This window comes from Sapajus apella, unplaced genomic scaffold (genome assembly GCF_009761245.1).
Source record: "Sapajus apella isolate SASKATOON/1434 unplaced genomic scaffold, GSC_monkey_1.0 scaffold3, whole genome shotgun sequence".
Lineage (NCBI taxonomy): Eukaryota > Metazoa > Chordata > Mammalia > Primates > Cebidae > Sapajus > Sapajus apella.
Genome location: NW_022436943.1, coordinates 1,159,515 through 1,175,876, shown reverse-complemented (window position 1 = coordinate 1,175,876; position 16,362 = coordinate 1,159,515). Strand labels below are relative to the sequence as shown.

The window sequence follows — 16,362 nt, the reverse complement described above, 5'->3', positions numbered from 1 at the left end:
TTCTCTTCTCTTCTCTTCTCTTCTCTTCTCTTCTCTTCTCTTCTCTTTTCTTTTTTTTGAGACAGGATCTCATTTTATTGTCCATCCTGAAGTGCAATGGTGTGATAACAGCTCACTGCAGCTTCAGCCTCCTGGGCTCAAGAGATCCTCCCCATCAACTTCCTGAATACTAGGACCACAAGCATACACCACTATATCTATTTTTTTTTAAGAGATAGGTTCTCACTATGTTGCCCATGCTGGTCTCAAACTCATGGGCTCCAGTGATCCTCCACCCATGCTGGGATTACAGTCATGAGCCCTAGCACCTGGCCAATTTTTTGTTTTTATCTCAAAGTTGTATTGTCTCAGCTTTTCACCAGTTTTTTTTTTTTTTTTTTTTTTTTTTTTAAATACACGGAGCAAGATTTGGGAAGATCCTAACAACTTATGTTTTGTGTTGCTCTATCAGAAATCTTCATATATTTAGCAATAAGCATGTATTACTTTGTCAAGAATATTCATTGTCTTACCTTTTTTCCAAGGCAGCCAGTTAACTTCACGTTAAAAAGTGCAGTGATCTGTTTACATGATCAAGTGCTTAAAAATAAAAAGTAAGAAAATTTTAAAACCACAGCATTAATAAAAGCAAAAACAAAGTGCCGTGTATTATCTCTACATTACAGTCATTGTCTCTTGATAATTTAAAGGCTAGAGCCCAACATTCTACTCCCCAGCTTTACTTTTCACCTATCTCTATTTTTCAGCATCTAATAAAAATAAGATTGATGAGAACACAAGTAGACTTAGTGTTCGATCTCTTAATTTCATTTCCGAGTTGCCTTAATTCCAGAGAGCAGAACTTAAGCCTAGGGTTTAAAACTTACCCACACAATATAGGGCTATTATATACTACTACTATATGTTCTTTTGTCTTTTCTGTGTTACCCGGTTCTCTTAGAATTGATAGCTATGTTGCCTTTATTTAATATTTACAGAGAAATTTAACATTTTTGAAAGTTTTAATCTTCATTATAACCTACTGGTCATTATGTGTCTATAACTTATTAGTTATAGACTAATATTACATACAGAAAAAGAAATCTTAATCTCCATTAGAGGAAACACTAAGTCCTTTTGTTCTGAAACTCTACTGCAGCTTCTGTAGTATAGTTGATTCCTAGGGGCCCTGGAATCCTCTTGTGTTGGCACAGTCTTACTAAACACAGAAGTTGGGAGCCTTCTAAGTTCAGGTTTATTGAAAAGGCTCCCTCTCTTTTTCTTTGAAAAATAAAAGTGCAAAGAAAGGAACCCTATAATAAGGACTGCTTCTTTAATCTCATAACAAAATGGAAAAGCTATTCCACAAAGTTACTATTATGATTTTATTAACATTTTGGCCCAGATGATCTTCTTTGCCTTCTCTCAACTGTAATAGGTGTTCTTTTCCCTCCTAGCTAAATTAATTCATAAACATTACTTTAATCAATATAACCTGAATTCAACATTTTAAATTTGTTGCTATTCACACAAAATATGATGTAATTAATTTTTTGTTGTTTTATATTTACTCAAGCAATAGAATTTTATCCTGTAGTTCAATTACTTTTTAGAAATTATAATTTATTGTAAGTAATTAAATTGAACATAAATACAGTCCTACATTAATTCAACTATGATTATATCTAATTATTCTCAAGAAATATTTGTATTTAAAAGCCATTAGAATTTTTTGTATGATTTTCAAGGTCTTCTGGGGTCAAGAACATTTGAATTGTTTAGTTCTTCTACATGAATTACTCAATGGATACCTTAATGAGGAGGGAAATTTTGAAGTACAAGTTTCTGAACCAGTGCCTCAAATGTCGTCTCCTGTGGAAAAGAATCAGACATTTAAAAGTGAACAAAGTTCAGATGACCTACGGACAGGTCTATTTCAGTATGTACAAGATGCTGGTAAGTAGCAACAGCCTTGGTATGAGAGAATGTGTGTGTGCATATGCGTGTGTGTGTGTGTGCACGCACGCACACGCGCACATTTTAAATGCGTGTTGACCAATATCACATCGAGATCACTTTCAAAAGTGCATTAAAATTTGCAGTACAAAAATAATACATTATCATTCAGTCTCTCTTTTGGGAAGTTGTTGATTTCTTTCTGCTCCAGAATATATAAAAATGATCAAGCTTCTTTATGTTTTTTATTCTCATAATTTTTCTTGCTTTACTAAGCCATGTTCCCTTTTAAAATCATGCAATTAATTATACTTTTATTTGACAGAATCTTTGAAATTGCCTGGGGTCTATGAAGTTTTATTTTATAATGAAACTGAAGATTGCCCAGGGATGATGTTATGGAGATATCCAGAACCTAGAGTGCTAACCCTTGTACGAATAACTCCTGTGCCTTTCAACACCACAGAGGATCCAGATATTAGCACAGCAGACCTTGGTGATGTGCTACAGGTATGTAATGACTACTCATTGCAAAATGAAAATGCTGTCAGAAAGGGATGATCATATGTTAGGAAAAATGTTTGGAACATACATATTTCTTACATTAATAGTATCAAAGAGAAATATGCATCTGCGTGTGTGGCATGTGTGTATTCACACACATGTAATAGGATTTTTTTAAATAAGGGAATAATGTAATTCAAATTCATGATACATGGCAATTTTTTTTTTATTGTACTTTAGGTTCTGGGGTACATGTGCAGATCAGGCAGGATTGTTGCATAGGTACACATATGGCAATATGGTTTGCTGCATCCATCCCCCCGTCACCTACATCTGGCATTTCTCCCCATGTTATCCCTCCACGACCTCCCCAACCCCTTGCTGTCCCTCACTTGCCCCCTCCCTGAAACAGACCCCAGTGTGTGATGCTCCCCTTCCTGTGTCCCTGTGTTCTCATTGTTCAACACCTGACCATGAGTGAGAATATGCGGTGTTTGATTTTCTGTTCTTGTGTTAGTTTGCTGAGAATGATGGTTTCCAGATTCATCCATGTCCCTACAAAGGACACGAACTCATTGTTTTTTATGGCTGCATAGTATTCCATGGTGTATATGTGGAATATATATTCCATTTTCCTTGTCCAGTCTATCGTTGTTGGGCATTTGGGTTGGTTCCAGGTCTTTGCTATTGTAAACAGTGCCACAGTGAACATATGCGTGTGTGTGCTTTATAATACAATGATTTATAATCCTTTGGGTATATACCCAGTAATGGGATTGCTGGGTCAAATGGAATTTCTATTTCTAGGTCCTTGAGGAACCGCCACACTGTCTTCCATGATGGTTGAACTAGTGTATACTCCCACCAACAATGTAAAAGTGTTCCTATTTCTCCACATCCTCTCCAGCATCTGTTGTCTACAGATTTGTTAATGATCGCCATTCGAACTGGCATGAGGTGGTATCTCAGTGTGATTTTGATTTGCATTTCTCTAATGACCAGTGATGATGAGCATTTTTCATGTTTGTTGGACTCATATATGTCTTCTTGTTGGACTCATATATGAACAGAAAGTGTCTGTTCATATCCTTCTCCCACTTTTGGGTGGGTTTGTTTGTTTTTTTCTTGTAAATATGTTTTAGTTCTTTGTAGATTCTAGATATTAGCCCTTTTTCAGATGGGTAGATTGCAAAAAAATTTTTCCCATTCTGTTGGTTGCCAGTTCACTCTAATGATTGTTTCTTTTGCTGTACAGAAGCTCTGGAGTTTAACTAGGTCCCATTTGTCTATTTTGGCTTTTGTTGCCAATGCTTTTGGTGTTTTAGTCACGAAGTCCTTGCCTATGCTTATGTCCTTAATGGTTTTGCCTAGGTTTTCTTCTAGGGTTTTTATGGTGTTAGGTCTTATGTTTAAGTCTTTAATCCATTCGAAGTTAATTTTAGTGTAAGGTGTCAGGAAGGGGTCCAGTTTCTGCTTTCTGCACACTGCTAACCAGTTTTCCCAACACCGTTTATTAAAGAGGTAATCCTTTCCCCATTGCTTGTTTTTATAAGGTTTGCCAAAGATCAGATGGTTGTAGATGTGTGGTGTTGCCACCAAGGCCTCTGTTCTGTTCCATTGGTCTATAGCTCTGTATTGGTATCAGTACCATGCTGTTTTGATTACTGTAGCTTTGTGGTGTAGTTTGAAAACAGGTATTGTGATGCCTCCAGCTTTGTTCTTTTTGCTTAGGATCGTCTTGGCTATGCGGGCTCTCTTTTGGTTCCATATGATGTTTAAGGTGTTTTTTTCCAGTTCTGTGAAGAAGGTCATTGGTAGCTTAATGGGGATAGCGTTGAACCTATAAATTACTTTGGGCAGTATGGCTATTTTCACAATATTGATTCTTCCTAACCATCAGCATGGAGTGTTTCTCCATTTGTTTGTGTCCTCTTTTATTTCGTTGAGCAGTGGTTTGTAGTTCTCCCTGAAGAGGTCCTTTACATACTTTTTTAGCTGTATTCCTAGGTATTTCATTCTCGTTGTAGGAATTGTGAATGGGAGATTGCTCATGATTTGGCTCTCTGTTAGTCTGTTATTGGTGTATAGAAATGCTTGTGATTTCTGCACATTGATTTTGTATCCTGAGACTTTACTGAAGTCGCTTATCAGTTTCAGGAGATTTTGGGCTGAGCTGATGGGGTCTTCTGAATATACAATCATGTCATCTGCAAATAGAGACAATTTGACTTCCTCTTTTCCTAATTGAATACCATTTATTTTCTGGAGAAAAGACTCACACTTTTTTAAATCCCCTCACTGACTTCCCCTAGTATCCCCTCAAAATGTAGGTGAGGCAAGATCCTTTGTCTTACAGACACATATGAGATAGTTTCTTATCTCCAGTGTGCTTAAGATCAATAACTTTCTTGGCCAGTACTTGTTTTTTAATGCCATGACTATGTAATACGTTGACAACTTCACATATTCTATAAATACTCTTCCAATTCTAATGAAGTATGAGCACTTTACATATTAAGTAATTTTCTGTTTTTGAAATTGAGTTTACAATGTAATGTTTAATGTCTGTACCTTGATGGTGTTTAGCTTTTCCTTGTGTTTAGTTTTCTAATAACATGTTATCTACTACTTGTCCATGGACTGAACTAAAACTTCATTAAATATTATAGTTGTGTGGGTTTTTTGTCTTTTTCATAAATACATTGAAAACGTTCTGAGTCAGAGTGTAATAGTTACTATTATCCAGTAAATTAGAAACTATACTTTTGCTGCTTTGAATTTGACTTTACAAGCTTCCTGTAATTCTGAAGCACATGGACCTGATAGGCAGAGGTTATGATATTAGCACATGATGACACTACAAAAGGAGAATCCTTCTGAGAGATTTGCAATCAAATATTATTTGCATCTTCCACACATAGCTTGAAAAAGAATAAAAGGAAATGTTCTTGGGTGTTTCTTTTCAGCTGGGCTGGGTGGTTCACTTATAGCTGCACATATGTTCCCAGAATCCTGAGCCTTTTTATTTTATAAGCACCTCCTGCCCACTGGCAGCTGTACTAATGTGTCCCAGAAGGCTTTGCTCTTATCCATCATCTTTAGGAGGGATGCTCAAAGCCATATATGAGATTCATTGTTGCTGAAATGCAGAAAGGAAAAAAAAAGACTTGGGGGCTTTAGGGAAGTAGGAGGCTGAGCCAGACTCTTAGGAAATAAAGGAAAGGGACAAGTCCCATGTACCCAGTGGACACAATAATAAATGTTTTTGAATGATGGGTAACGGGGCTGGATCAACTGCTAAGTGTTTTGCATCCAGAAGCCATTGCCTTCTTTTTTGGACAGAGAAAAATCTAAAAGTATTCCCTGAATACATTTTTAATCATTCTGTCTTCATAGTATTGTAAAAGCATGAAAAATAGATCTTGAATACATTAAAAAGAGCCCTGCCTGAGAATTTTAAGGTTAGCTCAGTGAATACAGATGAAAGGACCTGGGCTAAATGCTGAGAGAGAAACACAGAAGTAGAGAGCGCTCTAACTGTTCCCTCAAGGTACCTGTAGTTTTTTTAAGAGAGACAAGTACATAAAACATGGCAGGGCAGAACCTGTGACATACTACGAAAAAGCCACAGAGAATCTGCATTTTTAAACAAAGAAAGCTTACATCTGAATTGAAACATCAAGACAAGGCATCATGGAGGAGATGGTTACTGAGGTGATCTTTGAAGGATGAAGAGGATTAAAACTGAAAAAAAATGGGAATGAAGGTGTATGTAAAGAAAAACTCAGTATGAGCAAAATTTCAGAACTAGATAGAGAGGGCAGAATATAATATTTCTGGGAAGTGGCAAATAATCTGGTTTGACTAGCACAGGTTAGTCAAGTATGGGATTAGTGGAAGAGTGATAGGCTACAGATGTGGCTTCTTAATCTCCATTCATTCAGTAGAGGGAAAAGAGAAGGAAACTCATTTCTTGAGCACCTAATATGTACCAAGCACCAAACATGTTATTTTACATGTGATATCCCTTCTATCTTCCCTTCAACCCTGTGTGGTATGTACCATTATCTTCACTCTAACCGTGTGTGGTACATACTGTTTAGAGCTAAGGTAAATCAGATTCCGAGAAACATAATATTTCCAAGATCATAAAGCAAGTTATGGGAGTAAAACTGGAACTCAAATCTTGGTTTGTATGACTTCATAATTCTTTCTTCTTTGTTGTGCTACCTTGACAACATTTAGAGTGTAGGGTTTATATTTCATTTGATAGGCATTGGAGAACCACTGGCAGTCCAGAGCTTTGGAAACATTAGTAGTCTGGTGGAGGTGGAATGGAATCAGGAGACACCAAAGTAAAGACCTCGTCTGAGAGAGATGACAGGCTGTGATCTCAAGAGAGTAGTGGGGAAGGAGAAAAAGAAATGAATGCAAGAGAGGTTGTAGAGAAGAAATCGATGTTCTTGACAACAAATATGCTAATTTAATAATGAAGTAAGAGACGTCAAGGTGAATGCAAGATTTAAGCTCAGTGGGAAGTATGGCAAAAGCATTTATGCAGTTTTGGAAATAAAGAGGAGTGCCTGCTATGCAAGACGCTATTCACTTTGTGAGCTGCTTTACACAGATTCTATCTAAGCCTGAAATCAACCCTGCAGAGAGTGTTGTTATCCCCCTATTACGGTGAGGAAGCTGAGGATCTGAAGAGTTATGTGAGGGGCCTCCTCTCACCCAGTTTCAGGAAGTTTATAGATCCCCCTATAAGCTATGTATGAGTCTCTCGTGAAGAATCACAAGAACATAAGAAACACTGCTGGGGTTTTTAAGCTCTATGTCAATTAGGATTAAGGTTCAGATATGAAAGACAGAAAATATAAAATACTAGCAGCTTAGGTAAAATAGAAGTTTATTTCCTGTCACACATGGGAACAATCTGTAGGTTGACAATCTAGGACTGCGAATGTCTCTACGAAGTCATGAGGACCCCTTTTCCTGCTGTGTGCTGCTCTGCTGTTCCCAGCACTTGGTTTTCCTTCATGGTCCAAGATGGCTGTACAAACTTGAAGCATCTTGTTCCTACTCCAGCCATAGGAAGAGGAAAGGACCAAAAGAGAGCATGTCTTCTCCCTTTATGGATAGGTCTTGGAACCCAAACACTACTGCTGTGCTGCCATCATCCCAGAGTCCAGAATTGTGTCACATGGCCACACCAAGTTAAAAGGGAAGTGGGGCTCATTTGCAGAGGAAGAAGGAAAGAGGAGATATTGGGAGACAACCTCAGCCCCGCTGGCATCACAGCTGTAACACGGAGGAACTGTGTCCACAGTCTCTCCGTCCGCCCAGTAACCTGCTTCTCATCTTGCCGGATTATGAGATTCATTATCTAGTCTATGGTGCAGTAAGAAAAATTTCACTAATGAAAGGTATGCCAAGGCAGAATTTGTAGAGAACACTTAAGAAGCAAACAGGATTTTCAAAACAAAAAAATAATAATAAATAGTTTGAAATGCTAGCATTCCTTGCCCTTCAAAAAAGTGAGAGGTGGGAAAGGAATCTGTCAGTAAGACATGCTTTTAAAGTAAATGGAAAACATTTGCAAACTGGAAGAATACTGAAGTCATTTTTATCCTGTCACTTTATTTGGTGGTAGAAATTTTATTAGCCTATTTCTCTTTTCCCAGTAAATACTCTCACATTTAAAAGGGGGAGGGAAGCATTTCTCAAAATGAAGAACTACGCTTAGCAATCAGCATGTGTTTGATGTTCACTGCTCAGTATTAAAAATGTTTGGGGTGTAAAAAAATGAAAGAATAGTAAATATGAATTGATGGCCTGTGACCATTTTTTATGAATTAGTCTCTGCCAAATAGAAGTATTTTCCCCCTGTGAGATTCACAATAAAAACCGTTATCCATTAAGCACAGATCATTTCTTGAGAGCTACATTGTTGAAGAGAACAGCAAACAGAAGGAAAGAGGGAAATACAGGAAGGCAATGTTGTCCAGCTGTTAAGAGCACAGCTTCTGGAGCTAAAGTCTCTGGGTCCAAATCCAAGGTCAGCTGGTAATCTTGGACAAGTTATTTAAAGTAACTTCTTAGTACTTCAGCTTTCACATCTGCAAATTAGGGATAATCGTAGCTCATACTTCATTCAGTTGTTAGGAGGAATAAATGACTGTTGGATGTAAAAAACATGTAGAACAGCATCTAGCACATAGTTAGTGCTGAATAAATGTTAGCAGTTATTATGTTCTGCTAAGGGGTTATCATCTCCAGGTGTTAATTTGCCTCTTGTTCTGCTCTAGATTTTGAATCTTGGAGGCAATCTGAGTTTTGATTGCAAACTACAAATTCTTGACCTCTTTACCCTTTCCATAAAGATATTAGAAAAAGTTTATTTTTGTCATGCACACATGGCTTCCAAATTTTTAAATTTAACACCTAGTAAAAAAAATAATGAAACTTTATTACCATAGATGTTTTCTAGCAACATTTTTAAATGCTACATCAAAGTTAAAGGTCTTGGTTCTCTTATGCTTTTTAGCAGCTTTATTGAGGTATAATTATACAATTCTCTAATTTAAAGAGTGTAATTCAGGGATTTTAATATATTTATAGAGTTGTGAAGTCTTCACCAGAATCAATTTTGGAATATTTTTATTTCCTCAAAAAGAAACCTAGGACTCTTTAGCTCTCGCCTTCCAGACTCTGCAACCCCCAGCCCTAAGTAATCATGAATCTCATTTCTGTCGGTATGTATCTGCCTATCCTGGACATTTTACATAAATGAAATTATATATAGCTTTTTCGTGACTAGCTTCTGTCATTTAGCATACTGTTTTCACAGTTCATCCATGTTGGATCATGTATCTGTATTTAATTCCTTTTTGTTTCCAAATGATATTGCTTTGTATGGATATACCATATTTGCCTTTCCATTCATTAGCTGATGGACATTTGAGTATTTGTACTTTTTGAATCCTTATTTACTTCACTTAGACTCTTTTGTGTCCTACAAACTTAAAGGGAAGACCAAAAGGTGATGGTGATGATTAATCATATTTACAAGGTACTCTTAATGTACATTTTTTCAGAAAGCTTAAAATCTAAGCTTCATTAAATGAACAGCTTGGCAGCAATTACCCAGCAAAGTACAGTAAGTGTTATAACTAAAGGGCAGGGGTAGGAGTTGATATAATAGGAGATGAGTGTGAAAAGTAGACTTAAAGCTTGATAGTGGAGTGTTTTAAGTGCTTGCTAAGACATTTGGGCTTTATTCTATAAATAAGCACTTTATTCTGTGAAGACAGTCATTAAGGCTATTGAGCTGAGCAATGACCACGGCCAATTACAAAGGAAAGGATGAATCAGGACATACTATAGATTGGATGCATAGAGAACTGTTCAGAGCATATTATAATTACTCACAAGTAATAATGACAGTTGGAATGGGAAGGAGGAAATAAATGTAAGTAGAGACATCTAGAGGCAGAATAAAGAGATTTCAATGCCCGGATATGTATGGTAATGGGAAGGGAAAATTAAAGATGACCCTATATGTCTATTCTAGATGACTAGATGTTTGGAGCACCATTAATGGGGACTGGAAATGTCAGAAGAAAAGTGGGGCAGCCAGGCGTATGGAAGGGATAATAGGTTCTACATTGGATGCTTATAATTTAAAGTTTTAGAGGAATAATCATAGTAAAATGCCACCAGAAGTTTGGATATGTGGGCTGACAATTCAGAGAAGAGGGAGAGTTGTTTAAGAAATGGCCTTGGGAATTACCTTCATAAAAGTAAAAACTGAAGCCACAAAAGCAAAATAAAAGTCACATTCAGAGAAAGAGTTCAAAGACTAGAAAGATGAAGACAGAACCATGAGAAAGCTTACTGTATCCAGTAAATAAATAATAGATGAGGAATTGTAGTGGGTTGAACAGTTTTCCCCTCCCAAATTCATTTCCACCTAGAACCTCAGAATGTGACTTTATTTGGAAGTAGGGTTTTTGCAGATACAATTGAGTTATGATAAGGTCAGACTGGATTAGAGTGGGCTATAATCCAATAACCAGTATCCCTTATAAGACAAATGAAATTTAGACAAAGACACAGACACACAGAGGATAAGACCATGTGCAGCTGGAGACAGAGATTGGAATGTTGTAGCTACAATCCAAGAAACACCAAAGATTGCTGAGAGCCACCAGAAACTAGGAAGAGGCAAGAAAGGAATCTTTTGCCTTCAGAGGGAATATGGCCCTAATGACATTTCAGTTTCAGACTTCTAACCTCCAGAACTGCCAGAGAATAAATCTCTATTGTTTTAAGCCAGTAAGCATGTGGTAATCTTTCATGGAAGCCCTAGGAAACCCCAATACAGGAACCAACAAAGGAGTGGTCAAAAAGGAAAGCCTTGGAGGCAACAGAGCCAAGAAAGCCCAGGCATAGTGAAAATCTCAAGAAGTATACAGAGCTCAGTAGTATCACGTCTGCAGAGAGAATATATTATGGATGGGGGCAGGGTGGGGGTGAAAGCTGTGAATTTGTAACTTCCAGATCACCACTGACTTGGAGAGATCAATTTTAGTTGCCAGAGCACCACGTAGAGCCCTTAAAGTAGCCCATCTCACTCTTGGCGTTCATTGTCTGTGCTTTGGTCACAGTGGGCTTAATTGTTTGAAATCCTCAATACACTGTTAAGTTCCATAGCAGTAGAGGCTATGTGTTTTGTTTTTTGCCAGTGTTTCCCTGTTGTCTAGAGACTGGAACATAGCAATTGCTCAGTATGTGTGGAAGGGATTGAAGGATGGAGAGAAGAAGTGAGGAACTAGAAAGTTATGAATTTAGTTTACACTTGATTTTAGGACATGGAGGGGTTGTTTTCAGGATCGCTTATAGAAAGAGAGTTGAATGCTAAGATTCTCTCCTTAGAGATGGGAGAAATTAGAGGTAAAAATCTCAGTTGAGGCCAGGCGTTGTGGCTTACACCTGTAATCGCAGCACTTTGGGAGGCCGAGGCAGGCAGATCATTTGAGGTTCAGGAGTTCGAGATGAGCCTGGCCAACATAGTGACACCCCGTCTCTACTAAAAATACAGAAAATGTTAGCTGGCTGTGGTGGCGCACACCTGTAATCCCAGCTACTTAGGAGGCTAAGGCAGGAGAATTGCTTGAACTCAGGAGATGGAGGTTGCAGTGAGCCGGACCACATGACTGCACTCCAGTCTAGGTGACAGAGCAAGGCCCCAACTACAAACAAAACAAAAAACAAAAATATTAGTTTAAAAAAAGAAAAAAGACTGGGCATGGTGGCTCACACCTGTAATCCCAGCGCTTTGGGAGATTGAGGCAAGCAGATCATGAGTCAGGAGTTCAAGATTAGCCTGGCCAGGATGGTGAAACCCTGTCTCTACTAAAAATACAAAAATCAGCCAAGCCGGGTGGCAAGCACCTGTAATCCCAGCTACTCGGAAGGCTGAGGCAGGAGAATCACTTGAACCCAGGAGGCTGAGCCAATATCACGCCACTGCACTCCAGTCTGGGCGACAGAGCAAGACTCTGTCTCCAAAAAAAAAAAAAAAATCATGAGGTGACAAGGCCTAAATGAGAGTTTGAGCAATGTTCATGTGCTATTTTACTGTAGCCCACAAACCTTGACAAGTGGTAGTGTACTAAGGACAAAAAACAAGGACAAGTGGTAGTGTACTAAGGACAAGTGGAAAAAAGCTCTAAGATTTCAGGACTGAAAGATGTAGTTTTTTTACTTATTCTTATTTTTTTTTTGCCTCCATTTAGTGTTAATTCTTATCTAGTGTCAGACATTGCGCTGACAGCTTTATGTAATAATCTCATTCAGTCTTCATGTTATGAAAACTTATTTTATAAAAACTGTTATCATTCTTATTTTACAGATGAGAAAACTAGGCCCAGAGAAGTTAAATAAGTTTCCCAAGGGCATGCCACTGGTAAATAGCAAAGCTGAGATTCTGTCAGGCTCTGATTATAGAACCTACATTCTTAACTACAAAGATGGATATATACTTGTAGTTTAATAAAAAAGTATGTCCTATTGAATTTGAAGTGTTTCAGGATATCCTTTGAAGATGGCCTCCGTACAATACACTTTCACATATGATCAGTGCGTCTTAAATTTTCCAGTCTATAGATGTGGTAATAGGGTTCCAAAGCAGCAGCCTCCCTCCCCCAAGCATAATGTTTTTTGAAATCACCTCTTGTTTTCTATCCAATTCTATATTTTACTCTACTATGCATTTTTATTAGTTTTACCACATAAAATGTATTTGAATTTCATTACCTGTACTATTAGTTAATGGAGAGATCCTCTCACATTTATAAAATTAATCTAAACCGAAAGTATGTATCAGGGAGTTTTCTCTACCTTGGTGCCACGATATTTTGAAAGCCTAGACTTACACAAATAAGTAATTACAGATGGCAACCATTTTTTTCACTGCTTTATCAGCCACATAGTGATGAATCACTGAGAAGAGATATTCAGAATGCTGCCAAAGCAGCTAAATCATATGTTGGTTTTCGGCTACTATTGGAAGGAATTTTGGTAAGTGTGTTTCCTTGTTAATGGTTCTCCTATATCATATATTGGACTGGAATCGTTGCTTATTCAACATATGGTATAGGAGACAGCTTCTTTTAACTATCTCAAGGAAATACTCACCAAAGGGCATTTTTAGTGAACAGAGATGACTAATGTGGTTGTGCTTTACTTTGGGGAGTCTCACTATATATAAACTGAACCACGATTCTCAAAGGACTCGTTATCACCACAACTAGCTCTCTTAACACAGCTCTCAGACTTCATTTTATTGCAATGATCTTGAAACATACATAAGAGTAGTACATTCACAGTTATATTTGTTGATTCAAAAATACCATTCTTGAAAAATAAACAATGATTTTATTAATCTTACATGTATTTTTAACCCTTGATTGTGACGTCTTTTTTGTTTTTAATTCTCCATGAGGAAAAGTCATTTCAACCCAAATTCCAAGCATCAACTATCTTTTCCTCTTAGCTAAATCATGGTATATTTATAATATAGTAAACTTTCAGAGTTCCTTTCTACTTTATTAAAAATTATCTTAAAAGATGGGTACTCAAATTATTGAATTTTTTCTCTTTCTTAAAACATTCTTTTGAACACATTAAGAAAATTCAGAGCTAAACCTTGATGTAAGCTACTTTTAGTAATTGTATATTCAAAATAAAAAATAGTCTTGAAGAATCAACGTTTTCACAGTTTATCCTGTTGAAGATTTGACTCCTTCTGTATGTACAGCCTTACATTTTTTTCCAGGAAATACCTTGATCTCTGTAAAGTGTTTGTGCCATGTTGAAAATCTTCACCAGTTATTTTACCATTGAGTATAAAATACACCTTCATAAATACCATCATATTAATATAATAAACATAGACCAATAAAATAAACAATTTGCTAATGTTAATGCTAGTGCTATCATCTAGTGATAAGTTAAAGAACCTGTCTGATACACAGTTTTTTCAAGTATGTATTTTGAATACATTAAAATATATTGTTTGGTAGCATATAATAGGTGTGGCACTTTCTTTTAGCTTTTAGACTACCTCTTTTTTCTTTCTTTGATTCAATACAAATTTGGCCTTTTCTAAGTTATATGGATTTAGTTTGATCAAAATTATTTCTCTCATGTGAACTCCACCTTCCAAAGTGATTCATAAACTGATCTTGAAGAACTTCAAATAATTTTTTTTCTTTTTTAAATTTTATTTTAATGACAAAATTGTATATATTTGTGGTATACAATGTGATGTTCTGAAATATATATCCATTATAAAATAACCAGTCAACCTAATTAATCAACACACTAATTACTGTCAGAGTTTTTGAACCAGAACAACTCCATCTTGAATAGGGGCTGGGTAAAATGAGGCTAAGACCGGATGGGCTGCATACCCAGGAGGTTAGGCATTCTTAGTCACAGGATGAGATAGGAGGTTGGCACTGGATACAGGTCATAAACCTTGCTGATAAACAGGTTGCAGGAAAGAAGCCAGACAAAACCCACCAAACCAAGATGGCAACGAGAATGACCTCTGGTAGTCCTCACTGCTACACTCCCACCAGTGCCATGATAGTTTACAGATACCATGGCAACGTCCAGAAATTACCCTGTCTGGTCTAAAAAGGGAAGGAATCCTCAGCTCCAGAAACTGCACATCCCTTTCCCATGAATAATCCACCCTTGTTTAGCATATAATCAAGAAATAACCATAAAACGGACAGCCAGCTGCCTTCAGAGCTGCTCTGCCAATGAAGTAGCCATTCTTTAGTCTTTTACTATATATATATGTATATGCGCACACACACAAATATATATATGTATATATGTATATATTTGTACTTTAGGTTCTGGGGTACATGTGCAGATCATGCAGGATCGTTGCATAGGTATATACATGGCAAGCTGGTTTGCTGCCTCCATCTCCCCATCACCAATATCTGGTATTTCTCCCCAACCTCCCTACCCCCCCCACTGTCCCTCCCCTAGTCTTCCCCAAATAATTTTTTTTTAATTTCTTGTTTTATATGTGTCCTATTTTATTCTACAAATGGAGACTTCTAACATTCAATTTTATTTGAAAAAAATTCTATGATTTCCCTAAAAAAAAACTTTTCTATTGTGAAAAATTTCAAATACAATAATCTCTCTTTATCCATGGTTTCACATTCTGTGTTTTCACTTTCCACAGTTTCAGTTACCCATAGGTGAGTATAGTACAATAAGATATTTTGAAAGAGATCATATTCACATAACTTTTATTATAGTATATGTTATTAATGTTTTACTGTACATAATTTATAAATTATACTTTATCATAGTATGGATATATATAAAAGAGCATATATTGTGTGTGTATATATATAGAGAGAGAGAGAAAGAGAGAGAGAGAGAGTTCAATACTATCTGCAGTATCAGGCATCCATTGGGGGTCTTGGAATGAATCCCTCATGGATAAAGGAAGACTACTCTATATAAAAATAGAAAGATGATGGCCGGGCGCGGTGGCTCATGCCTGTAATCTCAGCACTTGGGGAGGCTGAGGCGGGAGGATCACAAGGTCAAGAGATCGAGACCATCCTGGCCAACATGGTGAAACCCCGTCTCTACTAAAAATACAAAAATTAGCTGGGCGTGGTGGCATGCGCCTGTAGTCCCAGCTACTGGGAGCCTGAGGCAGGAGAATTGCTTGAACCCAGGAGGCAGAGGTTGCAGTTTGCCAAGATTGCGCCACTGCACTCCAACCTGGCACCTGGCAACAGAGCGAGACTCTGTCTCAAAAAAAAAAAAAAAAATAGATGAGTATCTATTTTTTTAAATTATCAGTATCCTGTTGTCCTTGTTGCCTCTATTCCCTTCACTTTTTGTTGATATTGTTTTCTGGAGTATTTTAAGGAAGTCTCAGATATATCATTTCACCCATATTGTCAGAGCCAACAAAAATTAACAATAATTCCTTAATATCATATTATGCTCAGTCTATATTTTTCCCCTCATGTCTCACAAATCTGTGTTTAGATTTGGCTTGTTTGAATTAGGATCCCACTGAGGTCCACACATGATATTAGTTGATATGTTTCTTAAGTCTCTTTTAGTCTTTAAGAGTCCCCTTTTTGTCCCCCTTATGCCGCTTGCTTATTGAAGAAATTGGATGATTTGGCCTGTATAGTTTCCCACTTTCTGGACTGTGGCCCACTGTGTCTTTATAATATTGTTTAACATGTTTCTCTATCCCCTATATTTTCTGTAATCTAGTCTTATAGAAGGTTGATTGGATTTGAATTGTATTTTTTGAAAAGAATACTTTTCTGGTGATAGAATAATATTTCTCCTATTGCTTCA

The 16,362-nt window shown here is 37.0% G+C and overlaps 1 protein-coding gene across 1 annotated transcript in view; it reads left to right on the top strand.

Moving 5' to 3' along the window:
- The window catches only part of VPS13B (vacuolar protein sorting 13 homolog B), an 823,218-nt gene that overhangs the window by 677,196 nt on the left and 129,660 nt on the right, over positions 1 to 16,362 (top strand). The window contains exons 38-39 of the mRNA XM_032247702.1: positions 1,728 to 1,935; positions 2,261 to 2,445. Of these exons, the coding sequence (XP_032103593.1) occupies positions 1,728 to 1,935; positions 2,261 to 2,445 (393 nt within the window). The remainder of the gene's footprint in view (positions 1 to 1,727; positions 1,936 to 2,260; positions 2,446 to 16,362) is intronic.